The 27,827-nt window shown below is 36.3% G+C and overlaps 1 protein-coding gene and 1 long non-coding RNA gene across 2 annotated transcripts; both read left to right on the top strand.

Moving 5' to 3' along the window:
• Positions 1 to 2,293: 2,293 nt before the first annotated feature.
• Positions 2,294 to 27,827, top strand: Alp12 (Alkaline phosphatase 12). Its single transcript, XM_074135603.1, has 9 exons — positions 2,294 to 2,512; positions 22,603 to 22,805; positions 22,879 to 23,071; positions 23,148 to 23,311; positions 24,493 to 24,694; positions 25,355 to 25,488; positions 25,853 to 26,063; positions 27,148 to 27,366; positions 27,456 to 27,827. The coding sequence occupies exons 1-9, from the start codon at positions 2,428 to 2,430 to the stop codon at positions 27,614 to 27,616; spliced, it is 1,572 nt and encodes a 523-aa protein (XP_073991704.1). The 5' UTR covers positions 2,294 to 2,427; the 3' UTR covers positions 27,617 to 27,827.
• LOC141457744 (uncharacterized) lies at positions 14,998 to 16,219 on the top strand. Its single transcript, XR_012460511.1, has 2 exons — positions 14,998 to 15,236; positions 15,597 to 16,219. It is a non-coding gene; the product is annotated as an uncharacterized lncRNA (long non-coding RNA).

Below are 27,827 nucleotides of genomic sequence, written 5' to 3'. Positions count from 1 at the left end.
GGAAACTGATTGTTTTTGCTAAAATGTTCATAACGGTTGAGTTAGCACACATAAATTTACTCAGAAAGTGCTTTGTTGCAATTCTAAACACCGCTGAAGAAGAGAATATGATATTTTTTTAATGAATTCGTTTCTTACTGAAATGTACATTTTCTTAAAAGGTCGTCAAACTTAAATAGATAATTTTTCTGTTATCAATTGAAATATATATCAACAAAGTAAAGAAAATTTGCTTCTAAATTAAGAACATCAAAGAGAAATCATCCTTATTTATGTGGAAGCTTTAAAATGATTTAAATAAATTTACTTTTCTTCTGAAATTCATATAAATATGTCCTATTTTATACCTACTATATGGTTATATCTCCTTTATTTGTACAATTAACACGATTGCGAAAAATGACTCCCCCCCTTTTTTTTCTCCTTCTACTGTGGAAGAAAGAGTCAAATTTTTAATTTCGAGTATTCAGTGAAAATATCATTTTGAGGTCTGCTGATTCCGTAAAAGTTTATCGATTGTAGAAAAAAGTTAAATAAATGTAACATTTATCTCAAGAAGCTCAAACTTTCATTTGAGTACTTCTGTGGAACCAGACACTTAAATTAGCTGCAAAAATTGCACAACGGAAAGTTGCACTTTATTGAAGAGATTTTTCACTTATCAGAGATTTTATCAAAAGTGGTTGGTATGATATTCTCTAAACTTTATATTTAAATTATTTAAACAAAGCTTTAAAATGTTTCTTTGAATTACTTTACTCTTTGAAAATTTATTTTGGTCCTGAGGTTGGAGTAGACTTTTTGTAAAGTATAATTTCAGTGCAGTATGCGGAGTTAGTAGAAAATTTGTAACGTAGATCCTTAATTGAAGTTTGGGAAAATCATTGGGTTGTTCAAATCTGTTTTTATTTATTTATTTATTTTTGAACTGAAAAAAGTATTACAAAATTTGAACAGAATGTCTAACAATGATTATTACCTTCAAAGTGATTTCTTTTAATAATTTTAATTAAATATATAATCTGAAAACGGTTAAATAAGTTGGGAAAAATCAAATTTTACCAAATCATTTTCAAATAAACAAAGGTTTTAACTAAGTTTATTCCTACAGTTTTCTTGATTTACAAATAGTATCCACGAAATACAATGATCACATTATGGTCTATTTAAGCAATTATTTTACAAGTGAGTAATTGAATAATAAATGACTATAATCTATTTCACCAATGATGTTATTTTAGCTTCAAGATAAATGAATCTAAAGAACTTATTTTTATCGAGTCTACATACAAAATGAATCCGTTTCAAAAATAGCTCGATCATTTCCAAAAAATTATGACTAAAACTAACATACAATTACAACAATGACTAAATAAAAACAATTATTCAATTAAAAAATTACAATTACATTTTTGACAAACTCAATGTTTTCTTCTAAATAAAGTGAGATTTCACTTTTGTGTACTGTCTTTAAGCACTGGAGAAAAGCTTCTTTTTATTTCTTCATAAAATAACTGGTTCAGTCCAGTGTGGATTATTACATTTATTCACTGGTGTGCTTATGGCAACATGGGTAAGAATCGAAATTGTACTAGTATAAAATAACTGTATTTATAAAAAACCGTTTGACGTGGTTGCGTAAAAAAAGATTCAATAATGGACGCAAATTGTGGTAAAACTAATGGCCAAACCAAACTATGATCGTATATAAAGATCAGAAAACGGTAATAATAAGAAAATGTAGCAAGTTACAATCCCCACAATTCTATAATTCCTACGACTTCTTCACCACTATGGGAACGACACAAGGCAAATTTTCAGACATTTCTACCATCACAGTCAGGATCCTTTCTGTTAGCATCTCTAAAACATTTCTTAAGAATATCTCGTTCATGAACATTTATGTGTTGCGTCGAACATAAGCTGGAATGTTTAAGTTAACTGCATGAGTAAAGCCACAATTCTTGCGCTTTTGGGAAGAATGATTACTATTAGATGGCAGCGTTGAAACTATATTCTAAATAGATTAAAATAGTTTGGGTTGGTTGCTACAATTAGACAATTTGGGAATAAATTTGAATCACATTTTGCCCCTAGGTTTTTATACCATCAAGGTGGTTTAAAAAGGCAGTGTTATCAACTTTTAAAGAATTTATTTCATTACGCCATAAAAATGGTTCTCGTTAAATAAATAAACTATTTTATCAAATTACTTTGTTTTTCACTTTAAAGAAAATCTTGAACCAAGAAAAAAAAAATCATATTTATAATAAAGCAAATATTTTACTTATCTTTATAATAATGTAACTCAGTATTCTTGTAATATTAAAATTTATTTGTAAAGAAGGAGAGTGATGGCCTTGCCGGTAGATCGCAGCAATAAAAAGCTTCTTACATCGTTAGTTGTCAGTCTCAGACAGCTCCGGCATGTCTCCACGTATACTTGTGTTAGTCGCTATTCAAGCCGTCTTTTCATTACCAATTAGGACAATTACAGCACAGGATTTATTGAGTAAGTAATCAAACTTTTCGGCTGGTATTTAGCAATATATGCATGCAAGTATGAGTGAACGCAACTCCAGTTTTCACTAAAAAAAAATCAAATTAATAATTTATGTCATATACTACCTAGTACTGAGTTGGCATCGACATAGGACAGTCTTCTTTTATATTGGGCTGCCCATCGTTTACTGGAATCGTTAACTGCACGACTAACTGAACTCTCTGTATAAATGTTGCTCAATCTTCTGGCGAAATTTGGTCTTACTGTTTGAGTTCCTTGAGAACTTGTTGGAGTTGATGGCATCTTAATCGTTTCAGTTGCTCACTTCAATTTTTGTTTTTGTTTTTAACCAAAAAAGTCACCTCATATATATTTTGCGGTTTTGTTGTTTCTTAAAGAAAAGAAAGAAATGCACTGTGTGACTACAAGTACTGTCTCTAACTACTGAAAAATATTTAATACCCCGCATTTTCCTTTTAAACATTATTTTATTATTTACACAAGAGATAAAAAACACAATATATATGGTCTATTTGATATTTGTTTATTCCACTAAAAATGGGTTTCAGTTTACAAAAGATTAATAAAAGAAACAAAAATGAATTCTTTGTTTCTAGATGTTATTGCGCATTTTTGAAAAGTTTATATAATTTGTCTATCTTTTAAAAAGAAATAATCGAGTTTAAAAAACTTGAGGGATATCTATTGCTTGCAGAAAAAAATGGAAATTTTAATTCAAATATTCCTAAGCTGGTTTTAGTAGTACCTGTATTTAGTTTTATAAGATGGGGGTTCACAGTTGCCTGTTTTGAAGGTTCTATATTTATCTGGATTGTGTGGATTAAGTTATTCTATAACATCTAGAAAAACTGTGATAGAATTTTAAAGTTTCCCAACTTTTAGAAGCTGAAAATCACGTAAAAAAGAAAAAAAATCGAAAAAAATTTAACAAATATATTGAAATTTATCTAAAATTTTAGAATTGTTGAAGACTCTAAGGATGGTAAGGAGGTGAGTTCTGTCACTTGGTCTGCCAATGCTAGTATATATCACTAAGCAGCTACAAACGATTGTCACCGTCATTAGTAAATAAGGTTTTCTTGAGGAAACGAGAAGGCTACGCAAGACCCAGGGCCCTTTTGTCCAAAAAAAAACGAAAGTAAAATGATTTAGGCTTATTTCTGGCTATGCTTTCCCTAGCGTCAATCATCTCGTTAGAAGTGGCATAGCCAATTCGCCCAATGACCATTTTGCAATCTCTTTAGATGTTTCGTATTATATATTTTCAGAAGACAACCATTTAGTACTTCTAAATATTATTATACTAAGCGCTATATTGGCCGAGATGTCTTCAGTCGTTCCGGAAAAATTTAATTACTTTAACGGACCTAAAACAATGTTCTATGTTTTAGAACATTTTCTGAAAATGCCGTTTTTGGTCATTTTCGGCAACTTTTTTCTCAAAATCTACTTAATCTGGGTTGTTGCAAAAAATTACACTTATAAAGGAGGGTTTGCCCTTTATTTTAAAGAAAATTTGGGAATTTTATCTTTTATAGAAAAAGAGGAAAAAAATGTAAAAGTTGGGTGTTTTTCAACATTACGCTTTTTTGTGCAGTTTTTGACGATCAACCCTTATACAACTGTCCTACCAGACAGTTTTAATTAAGTTCTTAACAGAAAAATGTAATCTCTATTATTATAGTATAATAGTTAATTCATGCCAGCGAATTTCCAATAATATACCATAATGTACTATTTCATGCTCTAAGAAGTACCTACGTAATATTTATAATTTTGTGGCTTGTTTGTATTAAAATAAATATTTTTGACAAAAACTTTGAGTCTCCATATTTTCCAAAACAGTGACTTTCAATATGAAACCAGTGACGCTTTGAAATCATGGCAGATTGTAACGCAAAATTAACTTGTAGGAAAAATCAAGGATATTACGAAGTTTATTTTATTCTCTCATTAAATTTTTCTCTTCCTTCTGAGACTTACTGCTAAGATGTTCTGAAAAGATTAGTCTCACTCTGAAAAGATATTTACTGAGTGTTCACCAAACAAATCGTGTTTCTTCCAAGTGAGAGAGGAATCTTCTCCATTCCGGTATCCAATTAATTGTGACTTTATGAAGCAGAAGAACGATGTCAGGAATTTTCATTCGTAAAAAAAAAGAGGAGATGTTTTCGAGAGCTGCCAGTGACTTTAGGGTAAGGCCTTGTTGCCGTGAAAGTTAAGAATTTTCTTCCCAGTGAGACATCTTATCTCTGGTTTTTATCAGTGCCTATCTCGAGGCAAATCGCGAAAAAATAAATGTAAAAAAATTTCTACTACATTCTAGAAAAACAGGCATTGCAGGTTGACGGGTTTTGGCTATAGTCTTAAAACTGAAAGCGCATGGTTGTTTCCAAACAGTTACGAGGGTCGTTTGAAAAGTCCGTGCAAAGTCAGAGAGATATCTGGCGCGTATCGAGGTTATGTTTAGTTAGTAGCATCTCTTGGAAGAACACACACCAAGTTTCAGCCAGATTGGCCTATTTCTTTGTGTTTGGCATTCGTTTGAATCGAGGAAGTCGAGTGATTTTCAAAAAATGGACGAAAAAGAATTTCGTGCGTTGATTAAACACTACTTTATGAAAGGCAAAACGCCTGAGGAGACTAAAGAGAAGCTTGATAAACATTATGGTGACTCTGCACCTTCGATTAGAACAGTTTATAAGTGGTTTCAAAATTTTCGGAGTGGCCATATGGGAACAAGTGACGCTGAACGTTCTGGACGCCCTGTTGAGGTTACTACTCCAGAAATCATTGATAAAATCCATGATATGGTGATGGATGACAGAAGAGTGAAGGTGCGTGAGATTGCTAGTGCTGTGGGCATCTCGAATGAACGGGTACATAATATTTTGCATCAACATTTGGACATGACAAAGCTATCCGCAAGATGGGTGCCGCGATTGCTCACGCTTGACCAAAAACGAAATCGTGTGAAATGTTGCAAGGACGGTTTGCAGCTGTTCCAGAAGAATCCGCAGGACTTTAAGCGTCGTTTCGTCACTGTGGATGAAACATGGATACATCACTACACTCCTGAGACCAAAGAACAATCTAAACAATGGGTTACAAAGGGGGAATCTGCGCCAAAAAAGGCGAAGACCGTTCCTTCGGCCGGAAAGGTTATGGCGACTGTCTTTTGGGATTCGCAAGGAATAATCCTCATCGACTATCTGGAAAAGGGTAAAACTATTACAGGTGCATATTATTCATCGTTATTGGACCGTTTGAAAACCGAGCTGCAAGAAAAACGCCCACGATTGGCCCACAAAAAAGTCCTTTTCCATCACGACAACGCACCAGCTCACACCTCAGCAGTTGTGGTCGCAAAATTAATGGAAATAGGGTTCCAACTCGTTTCACATCCCCCCTATTCTCCAGACTTGGCTCCCTCAGACTACTATTTGTTCCCCAATATGAAGAAATGGCTGGCGGGAAAAAGATTTTATTCAAACGAGGAGGTAATTGCAGAAACGAATGGCTATTTTTCAGACTTGGACAAATCCTATTATTCGGAAGGGATGAACAAACTAGAGCAGCGTTGGACGAAGTGTATAAGCCTAAAAGGAGACTATGTTGAAAAATAAAAAAGGTTTACCCCAAAAAATTAAGTAGTTTTTATTTTTGCACGGACTTTTCAAACGACCCTCGTGCACCAAGTAGCAAGTTCCAGTAGATTCTTCATCAATGAAAAATTATCTGTTTTGACACAAAGACGCTCAAAAAACACAACAAACTTTCTCCATATACGTGTTTTTCTTATTCTGTTAACAAAAATGGGGTTTTCTGTCTGAAATTTCTATTTTCTTTGAAGAAAGTAAAACAAAAATGACAAAATAAAAACATTTATGAAATAATATAATTTAGAGCTATCAGTCGCTAAAAAGAAATTATTTTAAATTAATTTAAGAAAACAGAAAAACTCATTTACTTTTTAATGCTTAATTACGTCGTAAAAATTTTCCTCAACTTGTATAATATTTTGACGTAGCTTTAAATACCTTAGTTATCATAAAAATAATTTAGTGAACGTTATTTATTGCTTTACTTTAACGTTAACAGTTGAGTTAATTTCTACGACCTTGCTCTTAATCTATCAGTGTTCAATAATCCTTAGTAATTAATATTAGAGGAAAGTAGGAAACCTGAAGAGACATGAAATCAGCAAAAAATAATTAATGGAATAATAATTTATTGAGCCACTAATAACTGCTATAAAAATAAACAAAACTGCAATGAAATTGGGATGTTAGATTAATGAGCAGCGAAAAAACCAAAAAAGAAAATTCTCTTAACAAGTTTATAAAAATTTTTGGATATAAATACATACATTTTTTAATAAACTTTCTTGAATGTGGTGTAATGATAAATAGTTATTTATTTAACAAGTGTGGAAAGTAGTACTTTTCCTCACGCGAGGCAGGGTTTGCACGCACGAGCGAGCGAAGCGAGGCGAGTGCAAGTGCAAATTGCCGAGTGTGAGGAAAATACTTGACACTCGAGTTAAATATTATATTTTTTCTGCAACCATTAGATTTATTAACTAAAAAAATTAAAAATTTCATTTTTACAGTCTACAAAAAGTAATTTATTTATTATAAACATTTATTGTTATATTACAATTATTTACATTACTTACGTATTCACATTACTTATTACATTTTCTGCTGTTTCTTTTATTGATGGAGGAGTGTTTTCTAAACAGGAATCACTAGAATCCATTTTAAATTTCTATAAGGTAACACTATAACCTTTTTAACTGTTATAATTAAAAATATCGAATTATTTATTAAAGTATTATTTTTATTTCTATATTCCTTTCAATTTTTATTTTATTGTTTAATATTCGTTTTTTAATTATTTAGTTACGTTAAATAAGCTTATTAAAGTTTTACAGAAAATATTTATGTTAATAACAAAACTTCTTATATCAAGGAAGCACAATAAAGTTTTTCCACTCACTAGTGAGGAAAGTGACACTAATGGGAATTTTTCCCCACTAGTGTGGGAAGTTGGGCATTACACAGCTGAGTTTAATTGAGTAATGAGAACTTCCCCACATGGTTGCAGAAAAACATCTTTTATTAAGATACATAGTATGTATTTAAGATACAGAAAAAGTATTGTTTGCTTTTCAGTTTTGAATAAAATACTAAACTAAAAATTTTCCAAAATTGATCGCATAAATTTTGGAAATTTTCTTGATAATAACTTCATTAATTTTCTCTGAACTTAATAAACAAAATGGTTAGTTATTAAGGAGTCACCTTTTTTTTTGAAATTTGGTGTGGGTGTACTATTTGTATTTTGTGTTTTAACTTCAGTGTTCTTTTATTTTATAAAGTTTTATCCATATATACGTATATATAGCTTATATTCACTCGTTTCATTGGTTAATGAGTAATTTTCGAATTGAGTATATGGACTAAAACTCTAGTAAAACAGAAAAAGCAATAAACTTTTCACTGTTTTACTAAGCAATTGTAAGGTCGGGAACGGAAGTGGGTCCTAAAGGAAACACAAAATCCAAAATTAACGGAACCTTTTATTAAACATAAAATTATTAACTGTAAGTTAAGAAATTCCACCTTCACTATCGGCTCAGGTCTGTCAGTCGGTCGCTCAGTTCAGTTCAGACACCACAGCTGGCTAGAGACAAGCGGCAGGTAATCGAGCGCTACTCCCTCCTATTACATGCCTTATCCGCTCCACAGGCCACACTCCTCTCTTCTCGCTGTGATGCCCCATCCCCACTCCACTCCAAGTCTTCTCCGCCCCACCACTCGCTTGTCCGCTCCTCACATCTGCTCCCCCTTTAAAAAAAGTGAGGCTTCTCCTGCAAGCCTCACTTTTCCTGTTTTCACTTAAGCCAATTGGGACACGGGCCGCAAACCACATCGCCACATTTACGCCAATGATGTCTTCGATTTTCTTATTGATTATAATATTCCCATAGACGAGGATGTCGTTAAAAGGAAGAACTGTCTATCATTAGGCTTCCTCCTACATTTTGTAAGAACTCCATCTCCAACTAAGACTCTTCCTAAGGTCCTAAGGCCGGAACTTCCAAAGCAGCTTTCAACAATAGCAATTCTTCGAGCGTTTGCCTCACTGTTGACCAGCCTGTCGACCATTTTCCACTCGGCTATCTCCACGCCCTCCACCAGGCTAGGGCTGCTACTTGGCTTTATTTTAGGAGATAGTGAATTCTTCATAAGGCCCCTATTAGGTGCGGATCTTTTGTCGGTCATAAGGGGGGGGGCACTCGTCCGCTCGCACTCTCCACCACCAGCACTCCGCACTCAGCCTCTGTCAGTGTCTAGTCCTAACTTCAGATCAAAATTAGTTTTGTTTGAGGTTAGTGGACTCTCACCACCTACTGCCTTAGTTCCCTATCGACCTAGTTTTCTCGTTATTCATTCTCCCCGGACTCATTTGCTGAATACTGTTGGGTCCGGTTCCGGAATCGGGGCCGAGTATTAACCCATTCCCATCGGTTTGGGGATCCCTCCCCCTTATTTTCTGCGGCTTTATCCGGCTCCACCTCGCGACGCGAATGGCATCTGAGGGTACAAGGTAACCTCGACACTTCGGCCGCTTCCGTTTGGTCCCACTCTTCCTGGCCTGGAGACCAGGTTGGATCTCTCGTGGGATCGTCCACCACTGTAAGTTCCTCTACTGATCCCTCATCTTCGGAACTGGGACTGGCCTCCCCCTCGTCCTCGGACACCTCCGAGCTCTCCTCGCTTACAGGCTCTATGTCAATTCCCTCACCTTCACGTCCACCCTCAACCCCCCTGGAATCTCCTAGCTCGAATTCTTCTCGATCCATCTCTTCTCTATTGAGGCTATTGAGAGAAGGAACTCTCGTCTCGGCCGGCTTAAGTCTATTCACATGGACAACATATCGCCCTCCCGAGGAGAGAGTTAACTCATAATTTACTGGGGATATTCGAGCCAATATACTGTGCGGTCCTGTCCACGGGCGCCTAAACTTTCGCCTAAACATGACCTACCGGTACCGCTGGTTCATAGAGATAAACTTTATCACCTACGTTGAAACTCCGCACCCTTTTCCCCCGATCGTGAGTTCTCGCTCGTTCTCTTCTTGTCCGCGAGTCCATATCTTTGGCATGCTGGTAGGCCTCCCCCAAATTTTTTTGTATCTGCCGGATGAATTCCGCCACGCCATTTGGACCTTCATTGGCATCTAGCTCGCACTCAAACGGCTGCCGGAGCTCTCTCCCATGGATCAAGAAATGGGGCGAGTAGCCTATGGACGAATGAGGAGTGGTTCGGTACGCCATCAGGGCGTAGGGCACCCACCGATCCCAGTCCCTCCCATCACGTCTTACTATACAAGCCAGTGAGTCCGTCAACGTTCGGTGTAGCCTTTCCACTAAGCCATTTCCCTCAGGGTGGTAGGCAGTTGTTTGTAATTTTCTTATTCCTAACCGCTTACAAACAACGCGAAATAATTCCGAGGTGAAGTTCCGTCCCTGGTCTGTGAGCACTCTCTCCGGAGCTCCATGCCGGAGAATCAGAGTATCCACAAAGGCTCGAGCGGTCTCCTCTGCCGACTGTTCTTTCAGGGGCACGGCTTCGGCATATCTCGAGAACCAGTCGATTATGGTCAGCAAATAGCGATTACCGGCCGCCGTACTAGGCAAAGGTCCCACAATGTCAAGGGAAACCTGCTCAAAGGGGCGAGAGGCTCCCGGTACCTCCGCTAGAGGGACTCGCAACCCAGCTGGGGTTTTTCTTTCTTGGCAGACTCTACATTCTCTTACGTACTGTTTTACATCGCCACTCATCTGAGGCCAGTAAAATTTCGCTCGGACCCTCTGTATCGTGCGTTTCACCCTCGGATGCCCGGACCAAGCGGTTCCGTGGCAGTGAGAGATCACCAATACTCTTTTACTTTTCGGAACTAACACTTGCCAAGTTGAGCGATCGCCTTCTTCTCTGGCCCGATACAGCAGTCCATTCTTTGCTGTCTGTATTCGTTCCGCTCCCACCATCGCTCGACACCACTCATCGCGCCTCTGGGCTGCACGCCATCCGCTTACGCGGTCCCCGCGAGTCGTCTCCACCGCCCGAATTGTTCTACTGAGTGCATCCGCGTTAGCATGTTTCACCCCCGGTTTATGCACAACCTCATACGTAAATTCTGCCAGCCGGAGAGACCAACGCGTCAACCTGGCTGATGGATCTTTTAGGTGGAGCATCCAACGCAGCGCGGAATGGTCTGTAACTAAGGTGAACCGGCGTCCCAGAAGATAGCAGCGAAATTGAGCCGTCGCCCACACCACCGCCAGGAGCTCTCTCTCCGTGGTGGAGTAATTTCGTTCCGCTGCACTAAGCTGGCGACTGGCATAGGCAATAGGCCTCTCGTGCCCTTCTCTCATCTGGGACAAGACCGCCCCCAAAGCAACGCCAGATGCATCGGTAGACAACATAAAAGGGTCTCTAAAATCCGGATAGATGAGAACAGCGGTCGAACACAATGCTTCTTTCAGCGATTGAAAGGATTGTTGTTGACTTTCCCCCCATTGGAAGGTCACCTCCTTTCTCAGTAATTGGGTCAGTGGTTTTGCTAAATCGGCAAATCGCCTCACAAAACGCCGGTAGTATCCGCACAGGCCCAGAAAGGCTTTCAACTCCTTTGAGTTTTGTGGGACTGGGTAATTAGCAACCGCCTCCACCTTGCCCGGATCTGGTTTAACCCCCTCTGCCGTGACCAGGTGCCCCAGATAACGCACTTCTTGCTGCGCAAAGGTACATTTGTTCAGGTTGACTCGCAAATTTGCATTCTCCAACCGTACCAACACCCGTTCTAATCGCTGGCAGTGTTCCTCTATGGTGGCGCTGTAGATGATAATATCATCTAAATATACTAGGCACTCTTCTCCCTTTATCTCTGCCAGCAGCTGGTCCATCAGACGCTGAAACGTCGCTGGTGCGTTGACCAGCCCAAAGGCCATTTTCTTATACTCGTAATGTCCCCCGGCAGTCGTAAAGGCTGTCTTCTCCCGATCCTCGGGCCAGATTGGAATTTGATGGTACCCACTAGTTAGGTCGAGCGTTGAAAAATACTTACTCCGGCCCAGTCGTTCCAAGGTTTCGACGATAAGAGGTAGAGGGTAGGCATCTGTTTTGGTAATTTTGTTCAACCCCCTAAAATCGGTACAAAACCGGTATTTGGGAGGAGAACCATCCTCACATTTCTTCTCGACCAACACCACAGGCGCAGACCATGGGCTTGTCGAAGGACAAATGACATCCCCCTCCAACATATCCCGAATATGGTCAGCGACCACGTCACGCTGGTGGAAAGGTACCCGGTAGGGTCTCTTTACGACTGGGCCCTCTTCGGTGGTTCTTATTTTGTGGTACACCCCCGCTCGGCATCCTTCCTTCCCAGGAGGGCCGAATAGGCCAATGTGCCTTTTGAGGACCTCCAAAATACCGGCCCTTTCCTCGCCACTTAAGTGAGATAGTCGTTCTAGGCACCCCTCTATCAACTTTTCTTGCTCGAGTACCTTCATCTCTATTCCTTGAACTCTGACCGAGGTCCTTCCTTCTATTTCATTTTCCCCCGATCCGCCCTGTGTGTTTACCGCCTCCGCTAACCCAAGATGTTGACCTTTCGCTACTACGACGTTCCCTCCAGTGAGGTTCACCATCCTAACCCACAGCCTGCGTCCCTCCTGCCTATTAAGACTACGTGCAACCCGTATTCCGTGCTGAGGTTGGGCTATAGGCTCCACAAGCACATCCCTATATCGGTGCTGTTTCAATTTCCCCTCGACCATGATTTCGCTAAAGGGCGGTATTACAGTTTTCGTCACGGCTTGGACTTGGCTCACTTCCGGGTTGGGACCGGTCCCCCTTAGTTCCGCTCTCTCAACACTGTCTCCCTCTTTTCGTCCATGGCTCACATTTGCTACCCCCTTTATAACCAGCTGCCCTTGAGCAGCATCGATCACAAAGCCCACCTTGCTTAAAAGATCCCAACCCATTATTCCATCCGCCCGAGATATCACATCGGCGATCACAAATCTGTGTGAGAAAGTAAGGGGGTGTACTCGGCACTCTAACTCCTGCTCGCCTTGGAGATTTATCGGAGCACCCGTGATCCCTGAGGCCACCACTCTAGAAGGATGTATTGGATAGCCCGCTATAGGTTTCTTCAATATCGATATCTCCGACCCACTGTCTATTAACAACTTCCGGTGTACTCCCCCGATTTCCACCTTTTGTATTAGTCCCCTCTCTTGGGTCGAAGTGACACTCGGGATTATATAGGCGACCCCTTTATTGGTTGGGCCTACGACGGCGGGGCTTCCGTCGAGCCCCCGGCTTTTGGGATCATTGGCGATTTCGCCTCCTCACCTACAGTCACCGCTCGGGTGGCGCGCCTGGGACAGGCTCGTGCGAAATGACTGGTGGAGCCACACACGAAGCAAACTCCCGGGGTAGGAAGCCGAAGTGATCTCCTGTTCCCCGGTCCCGGTACTAAATTTGGTCGAGAGCAGTCCCTAGCGATATGGCCCTTTTGGTGGCATCGGTAGCATAGAACACTCGAGGACCCCGATTTCGGTGCAGAGCGCCCACCCACGACTCTCTCCTGTTGTATGGCCCAGACATCTTTGCTGGTCGGGTCATCAGTCAACGCCTGCTCCACTCTAGAAGCCTTGTTCACCGCTTCCTGGAAGCTGGAGGGGGGGTCAAATTGGAGTTGTCGGCGAACCTCAGGTTTCAGTCCCTTGATAAATGCCGCCGTCACCACCCTGTCGAAATGTCCCCTTATCCATGTTGCTTCCTCGGCTGAGCTGGATTTGGGGGTCGCCTGCTCTCCCACTCTACGGCATCGATCCGCGTAATCGCGTACTTTCTCCCCCGATAGCTGTTCTATGGAATTCAATTGTAGTAATCGCTGTTCCGGAGTCGAGAACCCTTCAAACCGTTGACGGAGTATGGTGGTATACTCTTGGAATTGGGCCGTGGGTTTTAATAATTCCGGATGAGCCGTTATGCAAGCCTTCGCGGCTCCGGTTAATTTTGAACGACAGATTAACATTTTCTCCTGTTCGCTCCATCCTCCGGTGACCGCCACCATGTCCAAATGCTGCAGGAAAGTATCAACATCATCCTCTCCCTCTCCTCCACTCCAAGGTTGAATCAAAGACTGCAGTCCCAGTTCCTTTCTAACAACCTGGCTTGCCTGTATAGAGCTATCGCGGGAAGATGTTGAGGCTACACTTAACGTTTGCACCTGTTTCGTTAATCTGGCCACCTCCGCTTTTAATTTTTCGATTTCTCCGTCCATGATACCCGGTTTGGAAAGGATTACCTGTTCAGAGAGCTCGTCGAGCTGGTTCCAACGGGCCCCTACACTATCCCTTTACACCCCCTGGCCTATCAGTAAATACTTTCACCAGTGGTTTTTTTTTTTTTGAAAATTTAAAATAGAAAAATAGCCTAGGAAAATAATATTCCACCTCTCGGAAACTGGGAAAATCTTCAACAAGCGTGGAGGAGCCTTCGTTACAGAGTTATCGCGCGAACGCTCTCAAGGTCGTTCCACTGGAGAAGCGCACGTTCCTATTTCAGCTTAATCCAGTAATACACAATCCCTACTACTAGGTGGTAATACTACTTAATATACTTAGTAAAAGAACGAATCTTTTGCTCCACTCGTAAATGTAAATAAAACAGAAAATAAACTAAATGACTGTTAAATGCATAAACATAAATGAAAATAAACTGAATGACTGTTACTCACATAAACGAAAAGGTAAATAAAACAGAAAATAAACTAAATAACTTTTAATCACGTAAACACATACATATACTATACATAGACTATACAACAAACATGACTATCATTCTCGTTATTATATACAATACATGCATACCTACATAAATTTTTTTTTTTTTTTTTTTTTTTTACATATAAAAATCTTATTATTATTATTATTTAATTTTACTTTATTTTTGGATGTTATACCCCACACCTGTCACCATTTGTAAGGTCGGGAACGGAAGTGGGTCCTAAAGGAAACACAAAATCCAAAATTAACGGAACCTTTTATTAAACATAAAATTATTAACTGTAAGTTAAGAAATTCCACCTTCACTATCGGCTCAGGTCTGTCAGTCGGTCGCTCAGTTCAGTTCAGACACCACAGCTGGCTAGAGACAAGCGGCAGGTAATCGAGCGCTACTCCCTCCTATTACATGCCTTATCCGCTCCACAGGCCACACTCCTCTCTTCTCGCTGTGATGCCCCATCCCCACTCCACTCCAAGTCTTCTCCGCCCCACCACTCGCTTGTCCGCTCCTCACACAATAATGGGTAAATTCACACCATATCTCACTTGAAAGGTCGGCATTTCGTTAAAAAAAAGTGTTTTCTAAAAAATAAAAATAGAAATTTTAAAAGACAAAAAAGAAATTAAAAAAAACAATTATTTTAACGTAAACTGTTTGTACCATTATATAATTTCCATTAAAGTATATAATGTACAAAAATTTAAAAAAAACTTTTTGATATATAAGTACTTAATATGACAAGGTTAATTTAACGAAGGTTGTGATCGCATCTTGTTACATAATTTTTGTTAGTTACCAATATGAAGTAGTCCGCTATATTTGACTGGAATTTGAGGTAGTATAGTTTAGATTACTCAAATATAATTTCGCAAAAACTAGTTTTAGGATTGTTAGTACCAGTTTCTCTTTTTAAAATTGCGTTCTGTGAAACAAATTTAAATATAACTTGACTTCTTTTCATGTGTTTTTTTAAAAAAAATACTATTTATTTTTTTGGTCAAATTTCTGTTTTGTCACACGCTCCAAATCGATAATTAGCGCGATTTCTGCATCTGTAAGAGCTGAACAAAATAACATTTCATTTTTAACTTCATTCACGAAATGTAATTTTGTAGTTGGATGTTAAGCCCCGCCCGAAAAGTTGCCAATTACTTTTCTACTTCAAATAATGTGCGCAGAATGTTTTTTGTTATAGATAGAATAGAAAGTCATACCAGTCTGTATAACCGTGACCTGTAGAAATATATATTTTACTGTCAAAAAAGAAAAAAAAAGGAAGGCGGTTGTGCTAAGCGAGGTTGGTAGCAGAAAAAAAAGAAGTTAACAGACTTGTGGTGAACTTCACTCAGCAGTTTTGGAGGATGGGAGGAGCATTACTCTTCCACGACGTTACTACAATGGCAAGAGTGCCAATCCTACAAACAAACAATCTAACATAACATATTTAAAATGAGATACCAGAGTGGGATGGGAACCATATATTTAACATTGCGTGCGTGGATAAAATCCAGTAGGAAAATTCCCAATTGAACTAGTCCAATGATATATTTGCAACTGGTGGAATAAACCAAAAACTAAATCAGTATTTATTTTAAGTGTAATTTCTCTAATTTTTCATTTAAATAATGCATAAGTGTGCAGTGTTAACAATATGAACACCAATAATATTGTCGAACGGTTAAAGATGAGGCCCACGAAGTTATTATGTGACTTGGTTTCGATTACCGGTTCAGGACTTGGATTTTGTTTAATGGTTAATATGAGAAAATATTAATACAGTCTGTTTGGCTAATCACCTTCGTTCACGATATCTAATTTGGTAGTTTGAAAAAAATAGGCAATTACTTTGCTTTACTTTTATGTTTGGCAGAATTAATAATGCTCAGCAAAACCTTTTGCTCTGCCAAACTGGCATGAGTAAGGCTACTCCAAGAAGAAGACTTTCCTGTGAATCGCCTGTGAAACCGGGCGATTGCCGGGTGAGTCAAAATCTGAAGTGCAAACTGACAAGACCTTTTCTTACAAGTGTTTAACAAAAATTGTCATTAAACTATCTTTTTACGAAAAATTGATGACTTCATGTAAATAAAACGGTACTTCTGCCCAAAAATCGTCCACGAGCAAATGGACATGAAATAATAAAAGTCTTTCATCTTTATTCTAGGTCTTCTAGTTATGTAAAATAAATGCCCTCTTTGACAAACCTTCAATTCTATTCTTATATTATTACGAATTAACTGTATTGTATTCGATCTAATACAAAATCTTCAAGGTTTATGCTGTATTTCACTCCATTTAATGGAAAAAAACATTTAGTTTTTTCGCATAACTGTTAAGTTACCAAATTAAACATTTAAAATAACTTTCGTTCAGATTAGGTAGGGAATTTTAGAAACTTTTTTAATTCTCATTAATATTATGCAAGCTTCTGGCTCAGGCACTATAAAGTGGCACTTTAAAAACAGGAAATCGTGCTAAGCTTTTACTAATATCAAATTTAGGGGCCTCAAAAAAGAGTATTTCCAGGGAAACTAGACAAAGTCTGTACTGCGGCAATACTTCCTCAAAGAATATATTTAGCTTGAGATGGTCCTATTCCTCAGGCGCTGCAGGTAAAAGAAGCTTATTGTGCTTATTGCTTCAGATGGAATGGGACAAAGGAAGAAGGATAAAGGAACTCGTAGTAAGACCTAATCTTAACCAAGTAACTTGGTATAAACTCCCTCACATAAATTTGAGAAGTGCCCACTTTTCACTTGGTTTTAGGCAAAAATGGGAGATAGGGTAGTTGTAATTACAATTGAAAAAGTTGTTTATTGTATATTATGAGACGATATCTATACTATTGCCTTAAAAAGAGCGTTGGTAACCTTTGTTACCATCATTCTCGAAGAGCAATGAGTTAAGAAATGCATTACCGATCTAAGGTAGTAACGTAGATATTATGGAAAATGTTGTGTTTAAATACAAAAATATTATGAATATTCCATAGCAATAACAATACCAAAAAAAAACATGGTACGATAACGTGAAAGTAAAATTGGGCTGGAAAATTATTGGGAAGTGGCGCGTTGTAGAACCATTACACATTCCTAAGTTTTAACCTTCTACTATATCCATTACAGTTCAGGGTTAGGCTTCTAGGGTAACGATCTCGATCTAGACCTACCCCACCTTGCTAGGGTTCCGTGTTCACGTCAAACAACGTAAAGACACTCTACCTGTCATTTATACTTCTATCATTATCTGCTATTTCCTTTTTCTTTGGTTTTTTAATATAAACTCCTGGAAACTTAATATTTTATTAAACTGAACTAAACGAGAAAATAGATTTAGCTTTTCTTCATCTGAGTAAATGTAATCACCATTCACTTTTCTCATTGATTTTCTCAATTATGTTCGAGTTAAATGATACTACTTGGTGGAAGCTTTCTATTGAAGAAAAAAATCTTACACCTTAAATAAATAAATTAAAAAAACTGGTAGAAATTAAAGTTCAATATACTTGTTTAGAAATCATCAGTGGAGATTGTTGTCATTTGCACAAACAAATATTTACAAGAAAATTCCATTAAAAATATTATATTAAAACAAAAATCACAATTCTTATTAACAAAATATTTACTTTTTGTATTCCTCATTATTATTTTTTACTTTATGTATTTACGAGGGTCGTTTGAAAAGTCCGTGCAAAGTCAGAGAGATAGCACTACTGGCGCGTATCGAGGTTATGTTTAGTTAGTAGCTTCTCTTGGAAGAACATACACCAAGTTTCAGCCAGATCGGTCTATTTCTTTGTGTTTGGCATTCGTTTGAATCGAGGAAGTCGAGTGATTTTCAAAAAATGGACGAAAAAGAATTTCGTGTGTTGATTAAACACTACTTTATGAAAGGCAAAACGCCTGAGGAGACTAAAGAGAAGCTTGATAAACATTATGGTGACTCTGCACCTTCGATTAGAACAGTTTATAAGTGGTTTCAAAATTTTCGGAGTGGCCATATGGGCACAAGTGACGCTGAACGTTCTGGACGCCCTGTTGAGGTTACTACTCCAGAAATCATTGATAAAATCCATGATATGGTGATGGATGACAGAAGAGTGAAGGTGCGTGAGATTGCTAGTGCTGTGGGCATCTCGAATGAACGGGTACATAATATTTTGCATCAACATTTGGACATGACAAAGCTATCCGCAAGATGGGTGCCGCGATTGCTCACGCTTGACCAAAAACGAAATCGTGTGAAGTGTTGCAAGGACGGTTTGCAGCTGTTCCAGAAGAATCCGCAGGACTTTAAACGTCGTTTCGTCACTGTGGATGAAACATGGATACATCACTACACTCCTGAGACCAAAGAACAATCTAAACAATGGGTTACCAAGGGGGAATCTGCGCCAAAAAAGGCGAAGACCGTTCCTTCGGCCGGAAAGATTATGGCGACTGTCTTTTGGGATTCGCAAGGAATAATCCTCATCGACTATCTGGAAAAGGGTAAAACTATTACAGGTGCATATTATTCATCGTTATTGGACCGTTTGAAAACCGAGCTGCAAGAAAAACGCCTACGATTGGCCCACAAAAAAGTCCTTTTCTATTACTACAACGCACCAGCTCACACCTCAGCAGTTGTGGTCGCAAAATTAATGGAAATAGGGTTCCAACTCGTTTCACATCCCCCCTATTCTCCAGACTTGGCTCCCTCGGACTACTATTTGTTCCCCAATATGAAGAAATGGCTGGCGGGAAAAAGATTTTATTCAAACGAGGAGGTGATTGCAGAAACGAATGGCTATTTTTCAGACTTGGACAAATCCTATTATTCGGAAGAGATCAACAAACTAGAGCAGCGTTGGACGAAGTGTATAAGCCTAAAAGGAGACTATGTTGAAAAATAAAAAAGGTTTACCCCAAAAAATTAAGTAGTTTTTATTTTTGCACGAACTTTTCAAACGACCCTCGTATATACAAGGTACCACTTTTTCTAAACTGCCTGGAAAAAATTAATTAAACATGGCTGCTGTTTGTAACTGATTTAACTACTCACTCTTGAAAGAATTGCTTTTAAAATCCTTCAATCCTGAAAATAAAGCTAAAAAGTGGTGAAAAACTTCAGGCTTTTCATTACCGAATAATTACAGCATTGGCTTACATTATCTCTGAAAGGAATGTTAATAATAAAATCACCTCTGGTTTTAATAATTCATTTTTTGCTAGAACAGGAATTGCCACCATTCATATATCTATTTTCTATTCAATCTTTACCCAATAATCTGTGTGAATTTGCTGTAAGTGAATTTTGAACATTATTTGTGAATTTTTGGGGTTTGATGGTCATCAATGAGGGGAAAAACCAAATTCTTTTCCACTAGAATAGAGAAGTACCGACTTGAAAATTTCACTGAGAGTTTGTTTATGTAGGATCTCTTGTGACGGCAGACAACGACTTATTCCAGAAAGTAGAAGCGAAGTTGATATCGACTAATAAGTGCTATTATGGTCTAAATAAGCACTTCATTATTAACAAGGGGCACCAAACTTAGGCTTTACAAGACCCTCATTCCGCTAGTCTTGACATACGCCTCAGAAGCTTGAACCATCTCAAAGACAGACGAACACCATTTGCAGGGATTTGAGTGGAAGCTGCTACGCGAAATCTACGGATTAGAGGGCTGTGTGCTCTAAAAAGGAGCCCTCAGTTGGAATAAGTTCAACCAACTGAAATTGGCAGACCAAAGGGTAAGGCTGAGTGCTGACGAAATTTTCTCCAAACTGCTGCACGGGCCTCCGGATGGAAAAGAGAAGGTTGGAAGGCACAAATTGCGTAGGCATGACGGAATTGGCCAGGATGCGAGGAATATCCTCGGACTGGGTAACTGGCTAGTGGTCGCTAAAGAAGGCCCTTTGTTACAAATATGTATAGGAGTAATTAAAAAGCTTTTTAGTTTTTGAAAAAAAAACTTAAAAAAAAAGAACTAAGAAATTTACTTACTTCTTATTTACCCCAGCCTCAAACTTTACTTTATTGATAAACAATACTTTAGTGATAAAAGTATGAACACAGGTAGTAGTGACTAATGTCACGTTATCCTTGACCTTGTTTTATCAACACTAAGAACGCCAAAAAAAAAAAAATATATATATATAGTACGTATATATATGTATACATTACCTAACTTTTATTCGATTTCTGACTAAAAGGTTGTAATAGTAGAAGTTGGAGTAGTAAAATTTCGGCACGAGACACGATGAAACTTTATGAAATCTTATCCACTTAAAAACTAATGTTGCAGTAAATACTTCAGTTATATTAATTCCTAATTACTCTATCCCATACTTTTAGAAAGAAGGAAGTATTGCTATAATGCCTAGTTATCGAAATCAAGTTATTATTGAGTAAAAAGTTTTAAAGGCAACTAATTACTGAAAAGTGCATTAAGGAAATAATTTGTATCTTGGTTTGATTGTGGCAAAAAAAATAATAGCTCCGTAAGGTTCCACCAATCAAGGTTTTCTGCTATATCGCTCTGATATTTCTGCAAATTTATATTTATTTATACTTAAAATTTTATATACTTAATTTCTGTGCCATTTTTGAAAGTTACTTCAAAAACTACATTATCTTCTTGAAATGTCCATATTCACCATTAAAAATTTCACCATTACATGATTAAAGGCTTATAAGTTTGTGTTAAAAACCTTTTTCCAATAAAATTAACTTTAGCGCAATTCTTGGATGAAGTTTGATGGTCTAAAAGTTTCATTTCACTGAATTGTATAATAGTAAAATTCAACTAATTTCATGAAGAACTAAACTTTTTATTATTATTCCGAGCCTGAAATAAACAATTGACGAGAAGCTCTCTTGTTTCATCTCTTTTCAGCCACGTCAGTTCATGTTTATTAAGAAATTCATTCATGGTAACCTGTGTTTTAGGGACATAGTCTTGTCCACCACTGTCCAGACTCTTCTTTTAATCTTCAAGTGACAATTTGATCCAAAAATGAATGGTTATAGCTGCGGAAATATTTCGAGATAAAATCTCTCCAAACTTGAAAAAGTTTTGCCAATCGTTCAAAATCATAAAGAACCCATTTTCCTTTTTTTTTTATTACTTTCCCAATAAGCTTTAAACAATCTATGACTGCAGTGTGCAACTAGGATTGCTAGATGATTTGGGATCTCCCGGAACGTTTGTTTGGTTCAGCTCTTCAACGATGATTCTTAAGTCATAATCTTCGGTAACTGTAGGTTGACGAGTCTAACTTTGACATTAAAATCTCTGGGAACAATGTAACCTAAACTACCACAGAAGTACTTCCAAATTGATAATATTAAATTAATCTTTGTGTTAGCATTATATTGTATTTTTTAAGGCAGAAACAAATCTAAAAATTAGAGGTATTTTTTTTTTTTTACAAAAGTACCTAACTGTTGGTTGGACATACCTAACATATTACTGAATTAAAAAGTTTTTTACATTTATTCTCCTTTTTTATCTTGTTCAGACGAACTCATAACCTGAATTTCTTTCAAAAACCATTTTAAACAATTTGGCACGATGAAATAATTCCTTTCACAAGGAATATATAAAAATAAAACTATGAAATCAATCACTCAGAAAGAAAATTATAGCACGTCTTAATTTTGTCTTTTTCACCATTTTTCATTGTATTCCAATACATAATTATTCCAGCAATTTAAATTAAATCCCACTACAATTATCGTAAAATTGTTTCCTCTTTCAGTGAAGTGTTTTAATGTTGACATATATTACGTTTAATGTTTCATTTATAACGCAATAATTAATAATATTCAACACTTGATTCACGCAGCTTTTTCTTTTGACCTTGATAAGTAATATTTAAAGTGACTATTGTTTTTCTTTGATTTTGATTTTCTTATTAGAAGTAACCAGCGTTCAAATCAAATTAAATTAAGTAAGAATCTAAATTTTTCAATTATTAAATAGTATAACATATTAAGTAGTATAAATAATATTTATTTTCAGCTTTGTATTAAAATTCTTTTCAGAATATCAGATCCTAATATTATTTTACTTTTTGAAGACTATTGATAAAGATGTGAAAAATGAGTGTGTGTGAGAGAAAATTATAGAAAAGAGAATGGAGAAACATTTCCTTTAGCTCTTTATAGATTTCAGTTACTTTATCAGATCTTTCAATTAATGTTTCGTTTTTTAGGCAAAGAATATTGGTTGAAAACTGGAAGAGATGAATTAGCGCAAAGTTTGGAAAGAGTTGCCAATACAGGCGTGGCAAGGAATGTAATACTTTTTGTCGGAGATGGAATGGGACCAAATACAGTGACAGCTGCGAGAATATACAAAATAGGAGAAACTGGACGCCTCTCTTTTGAAAAATTCCCTTATATGGGCCTACTAAAGGTCTAGTATAAGAAGTATACTAGAATAAAACTATATAAATCGGATAAAAAATAGTAATAAAATGTCATTTTAGACTTACGTTGTTGACAAACAAGTACCTGATTCAGCTTCCACTGCAACCTCAATGTTCTGTGGAGTTAAAAATAACTACCATACTGTTGGCGTGGACGCGTCTGTTCGCTCTGGCGACTGTCCTGCTAGTCTTAAGACACAAGCAAGGTTGAATTGTGCAGCAAGTTGGGCTCAAGAAGCCGGTAAAGCTACTGGTAAGTTTTAACAAAAATTCTTTCTCATAACTTCAATTCTTTTACAAGTAGCTCATGGTTTTTATTTTATTTGTAGGTTTTGTAACCACCACCCGGGTCACTCATGCGACTCCCAGCGCGCTTTACGCGCATTCAGCGTTCAGGAAATGGGAGTGTGATTCTGTAATGCCTGAAAATGCGACTTCATGTAAGGATATAGCCAGACAATTGATTGAAGATCTTCCTGGCAGGGATTTCAATGTATGAATTATTCTTTTATTTACATTAGTACTTGTTTGGAACAATAGAACTTCTAAACATGAGTTTTCTTCTCTCTTTTTTGTCACCCTGTCCCTCTCTCTCTCTTTCTTTACTCTTCAAGGAAGAATCATAATTCAATTTTCATTTAAAGTCCTCATTTAAGAAAAAATATCCATGCCTAAGATTGCCATGAATACTTCAAAACTAAAAATAGAACAGAAAATCACCAGTTTGAAATTCAATAAAACATTTAATGGGATTTTCATACAATGCAAAAAACGGTTCAAAAATACATATTCAAATTTCCAATATTAGTTTATTTTGTTTCCCATTTCACCGAATTCGCAGTGAAAATTAAGATTGATTCTTAATATTGAAATTATACTACCCTGGTTTGATGGAGGCTCTGCATGAGGTAGCAGGTTTTTTTCAGCCACATTTATATTATATTAATTAAAATTTTTGTTGATGGCAGTACTAGAGTTTTTTAGCAAAGGACAACTGATTTTTTTCAGAAAAATACAGTTTTTGAAGAAAGTTTGCCAATTAAATGGTGACTGTTACAGATGGAAAAAATCGTTTGGGTGTTAGCCTAGATTTTTTTTTTTAAATATAACAGTTCTGGACTTTTTTAGCTTAATTTTCATTTTCGTTTTTTATCTCTGTATAGGGAAGTCTCACTTTTTTTTGTATTAAAACAGTTAAAGCTGTAGATAAAAAGTAAAAAGGTTGATAAGTTTAAAGATAGATAAGGCTTGCATTTTTTAATAAGATGATTTAAATATGCATTTAATAACTTCAATGCTAAAAAGAAAATCATTTAAATGTTTTAATCGCTAAATCATTCTGGATGAAAACACTAATTTTTTTTTCTCTACAATTACTAAAATTCTTCTGGGATTTAAAATGAAACCTTCAAATCCGATGATGGATAAACAGAACTCACTTTTGCAATTAAGCACTTTTACTTTATTGTTCAGTAACTTCTTTAATCACACTTTCTTTTTCATTAAAGAACTCCAATAATATATTCTATTTCAGAGCATGTTTCATTCAGGGTAACAATGATGCAAAGCTATTCATATAATCATCCCAATCATTGCAAGAGATTCTTAAGGCTAGAGAGAGTGAGAGAGCAATAAATTAGAGTAAAATAATCATAATTCTTATTTTGATACTAGGTAATTATGGGTGGTGGAATGCAAACCCTACGGGCTAATGGATCTTCTCCTCCAGTTGATTCTTGGACATGCACCCGAAATGATGGACGTGACTTAATAGAAGCTTGGAAAAGAGATAAAAGTTCAAAAGGATCAATGAAATTTGTAACAAATACTCGCCAGTTGTTGGAGACTGACCCAAACTACACGCAATATCTACTTGGTTTGTAAAACACAAAGATTTTTTTTGAAATGAAAACCTTTAACAAAATTAACTCATCAGTGCTTACTTTTAAGATGTGCTGTACAAAAAAAATGTTTAGTTCTTCCTATTGTCTTAAAATATGTTGTCAAAAGTATGTAAGGATTTATTTGTGAAAGTATAATTGGTTCACTCCTATTTGGGTTGTATAGTTGTAGTAATGATCACATAGAATATACAAAGCAACAAATACTTTGGTATTAAATATAGTATAAATACAATTACATCAAATGTCCTTAATTAGGCAGCAAGAAAGTGAATGCGTTGCTTTCCTTACTGTGATTTCCTTCCAAAATAAAGGGTTTACAATAACCTAATGCTTAAGAATTTGTTGAACATATCAGTTTGTAGCAATGTCTTGCATTGTTAAAAAAAAATAAAAAATAAAATAAAGAAAAAAAAATAGTACATAGATGACAAATATATCTTTTGGACGTGTTTTATGCAGTTTATAATTGAATACTAGTTGCAAAACGCATTCCTCTCTACACTAAAAATGAGTCTGCAATAAGATTCATTGAGGAATTTGTTGTTTTAGATTGATGTTTGTCTTCCATTTTTTGTGTACCATGTAATTATATTCACACTCATTAAAAATCTTGCCTTTAATTAATTGTTTAGGAATATTCGCTCCAGGACACTTACCTTTTGAATACGCAAGAGACAAATCACCTGAAGGGGTGCCTTCATTGAACCAAATGACTACAACTGCTATTAAAGTATTAAATAACAACAATAACGGATTTTTTCTAATGGTAATGGTTTAATACATTGAAGATTCCAATTTTATGCATATCCATTTTAATCCAGAACCATTTTTAATCTTAAATAAGTTAGTCCAACTACCAAATTTGGTGTTGTGGACTATTTATCAACTGTAACTGCGCTCTTTTGGAGACAAATTTTAAATTTATTTACAGTGAAATAAAGCAATACTCGTTCAATAACATTTCAAAATAATTGATATATTTTCTATTGAAAATTAGAGTGAGCTTTTGGATATTGTCGTATAAAACATGCGTGCTATAACAGTAAAAAAGCAATGTTTCCTTTATTTTTTGTCTTAGTTTATTAAATAATTGTTAATTGTATTTATTACATAATTGTAAATTGCTTTAGGTTGAAGGAGGTATGATAGACCAAGCTCATCATCGAGGCCATGCTAGAACAGCTTTGCATGAAACAGTTGCTCTAAGCGATGCGATTCATGGTACTATGACTTTACTAGATGAATTAAAAATACGAGACGAGACTTTAGTCATTGTAACCAGTGATCACACGCATACATTGTCTATAAATGGATATCCGCCCCGAGGTGCAAACATTCTTGGTTGGTAAACTAGTAAATTATGTATTGTACATTATCATTACATTGATATTAGATATAACGTAATCGAATTTAGTACTTTCTCTTGCTTATGATGTAGAAAGTAGTGAATGATGGTACATCAATTGAGTTAAATCTGTTTGAATAAAAAAGGTTTTTGAGCAACTCTCTGAGAACATAATTGAACAATAAAATCTAGAAGGCAGACTTCCTATAATTTCTGATTTAAAGTAATTTAGAACTTACTAATACTAGTCACCTTTATGTTTGTTTTCCCCACCGATTTTATGATATCAATTCTCCAAGTTTGGATACAACATTCGGCTATTGTCTGAGAAGAGGAAGTCTTTTTCTTTTCAAACCAAATTTACTTTAATAATAATTATTATTATTATTAATGCCGTAGGGCGACGGAACCTTTTTACCAAAATGACCCGGGCTAAAATTAACTCGGTAGGAAATTCATAGTGAAATCAAATAAAATCAGAATGAAGGTGTTAAGAATATACAGCTTCAGGGCCTGTTAACATTTTAAATAATTTTAATGCCCCTGTTTCACATTCTTTAAATCCATTTTGTAAAACTTACTGAATATCTTCCTTTACAAGGTGACCCACTTCTTTCAGATTTTGCAAACTTTTATCACAGACAAATTTCAAACTGTCTTTGTAAACGAAATTATTATTATTATTATTATTTTTTGGTAGTGGAAAAGTAACTTTTACTGGCAAACAACTGCCTTAGTTCTTATTTCTCAATTTTTGAACAGGGGATGGCTCCCAGATATATTAATAAATGTTCCACCAAAAAGTTCATGACGAGATTAAAAATTTTAATGATCTGTTGTTTCCACTCTGACTGCATTCCAAAACCTTAACCTTATTTTTAGATCACATAAATCTTAAAAATTAAAATTAGAAACTTTATTAGTAAAGGGGTTTTTAATAATAATATTGAATATTATACTAGGTTAAACAAGGGTATAAATAAAGTTGTAAAAGTATTTAGAGCAGGTTAGAAGTTAAATGTCTAAATAAACCCTTACACCTATCTTCGAAATATTAAACATTTTATTTCTTATTTTTAGGTATAGCAGATAAATCAAGAATTGATGGTATCCCTTACACAACTCTTACATATGCGGTGTCAGGACCAAGTAACTACCATTATTCTGTTGTAAATGGCCAAGTTTTCAGGGAAGATCCATCAACTGTTGACACACTAGATTTTGATTATAATCAACAAGCTGCAATATTATCTGATGAAAGTACACACGGCGGAGGAGATGTGGTTGTTTATGCCACCGGTAAATAGTTGTTCATCAAAATTATTATTATTTTTTTTAAAGCGAAATGTTTCTGATACAAGTATCAACATACTTTATTCTCTTTCTAGGACCAATGGCACATCTCTTCCACACTGTGCACGAACAGAACTATGTGGCCACAGTTATTGCTTATTCATCAAAAATTGGATATTACAATTCTTCTCCATTTGGTGCAACCTCTTCTTTTACTATTATTGCCACAACCCTCATCTTCTTATACTTTTGTTGATGTTTGTTAAAACATTTGTTGTAATCCTTGGATTGGATTCTTTTTTTTTCTATGATATTCATTTATTTTAATCATTCTTGATGGTGCAGCATCAAGGTTTATATTCATTTTTGCAGTACAAAATCATAGATTAAAATAATTTCTTCAATTAAAAATCGTAACTTGTACATTAAATTCCAAATCTTACTAAGAAAGAGTTTTATAACAAAAA

Source organism: Rhodnius prolixus, unplaced genomic scaffold (assembly GCF_049639745.1).
Source record: "Rhodnius prolixus isolate KJV_2025 unplaced genomic scaffold, Rpr scaffold_5, whole genome shotgun sequence".
NCBI classification, from domain to species: Eukaryota; Metazoa; Arthropoda; class Insecta; order Hemiptera; family Reduviidae; genus Rhodnius; species Rhodnius prolixus.
The sequence above is the reverse complement of the archived record's forward strand: the minus strand, read 5'-3'. Positions and strand labels throughout refer to the sequence as shown.

Coding starts and splice junctions, on each gene's coding strand:
- Alp12 (XM_074135603.1), top strand. CDS start 2,428: ATGTCTCCACGTATACTTGTGTTAGTCGCTATTCAAGCCGTCTTTTCA. Junction 2,513..22,602: donor TACAGCACAGGATTTATTGA/GTAAGTAATCAA, acceptor TTCGTTTTTTAG/GCAAAGAATATTGGTTGAAA. Junction 22,806..22,878: donor CTTATATGGGCCTACTAAAG/GTCTAGTATAAG, acceptor ATGTCATTTTAG/ACTTACGTTGTTGACAAACA.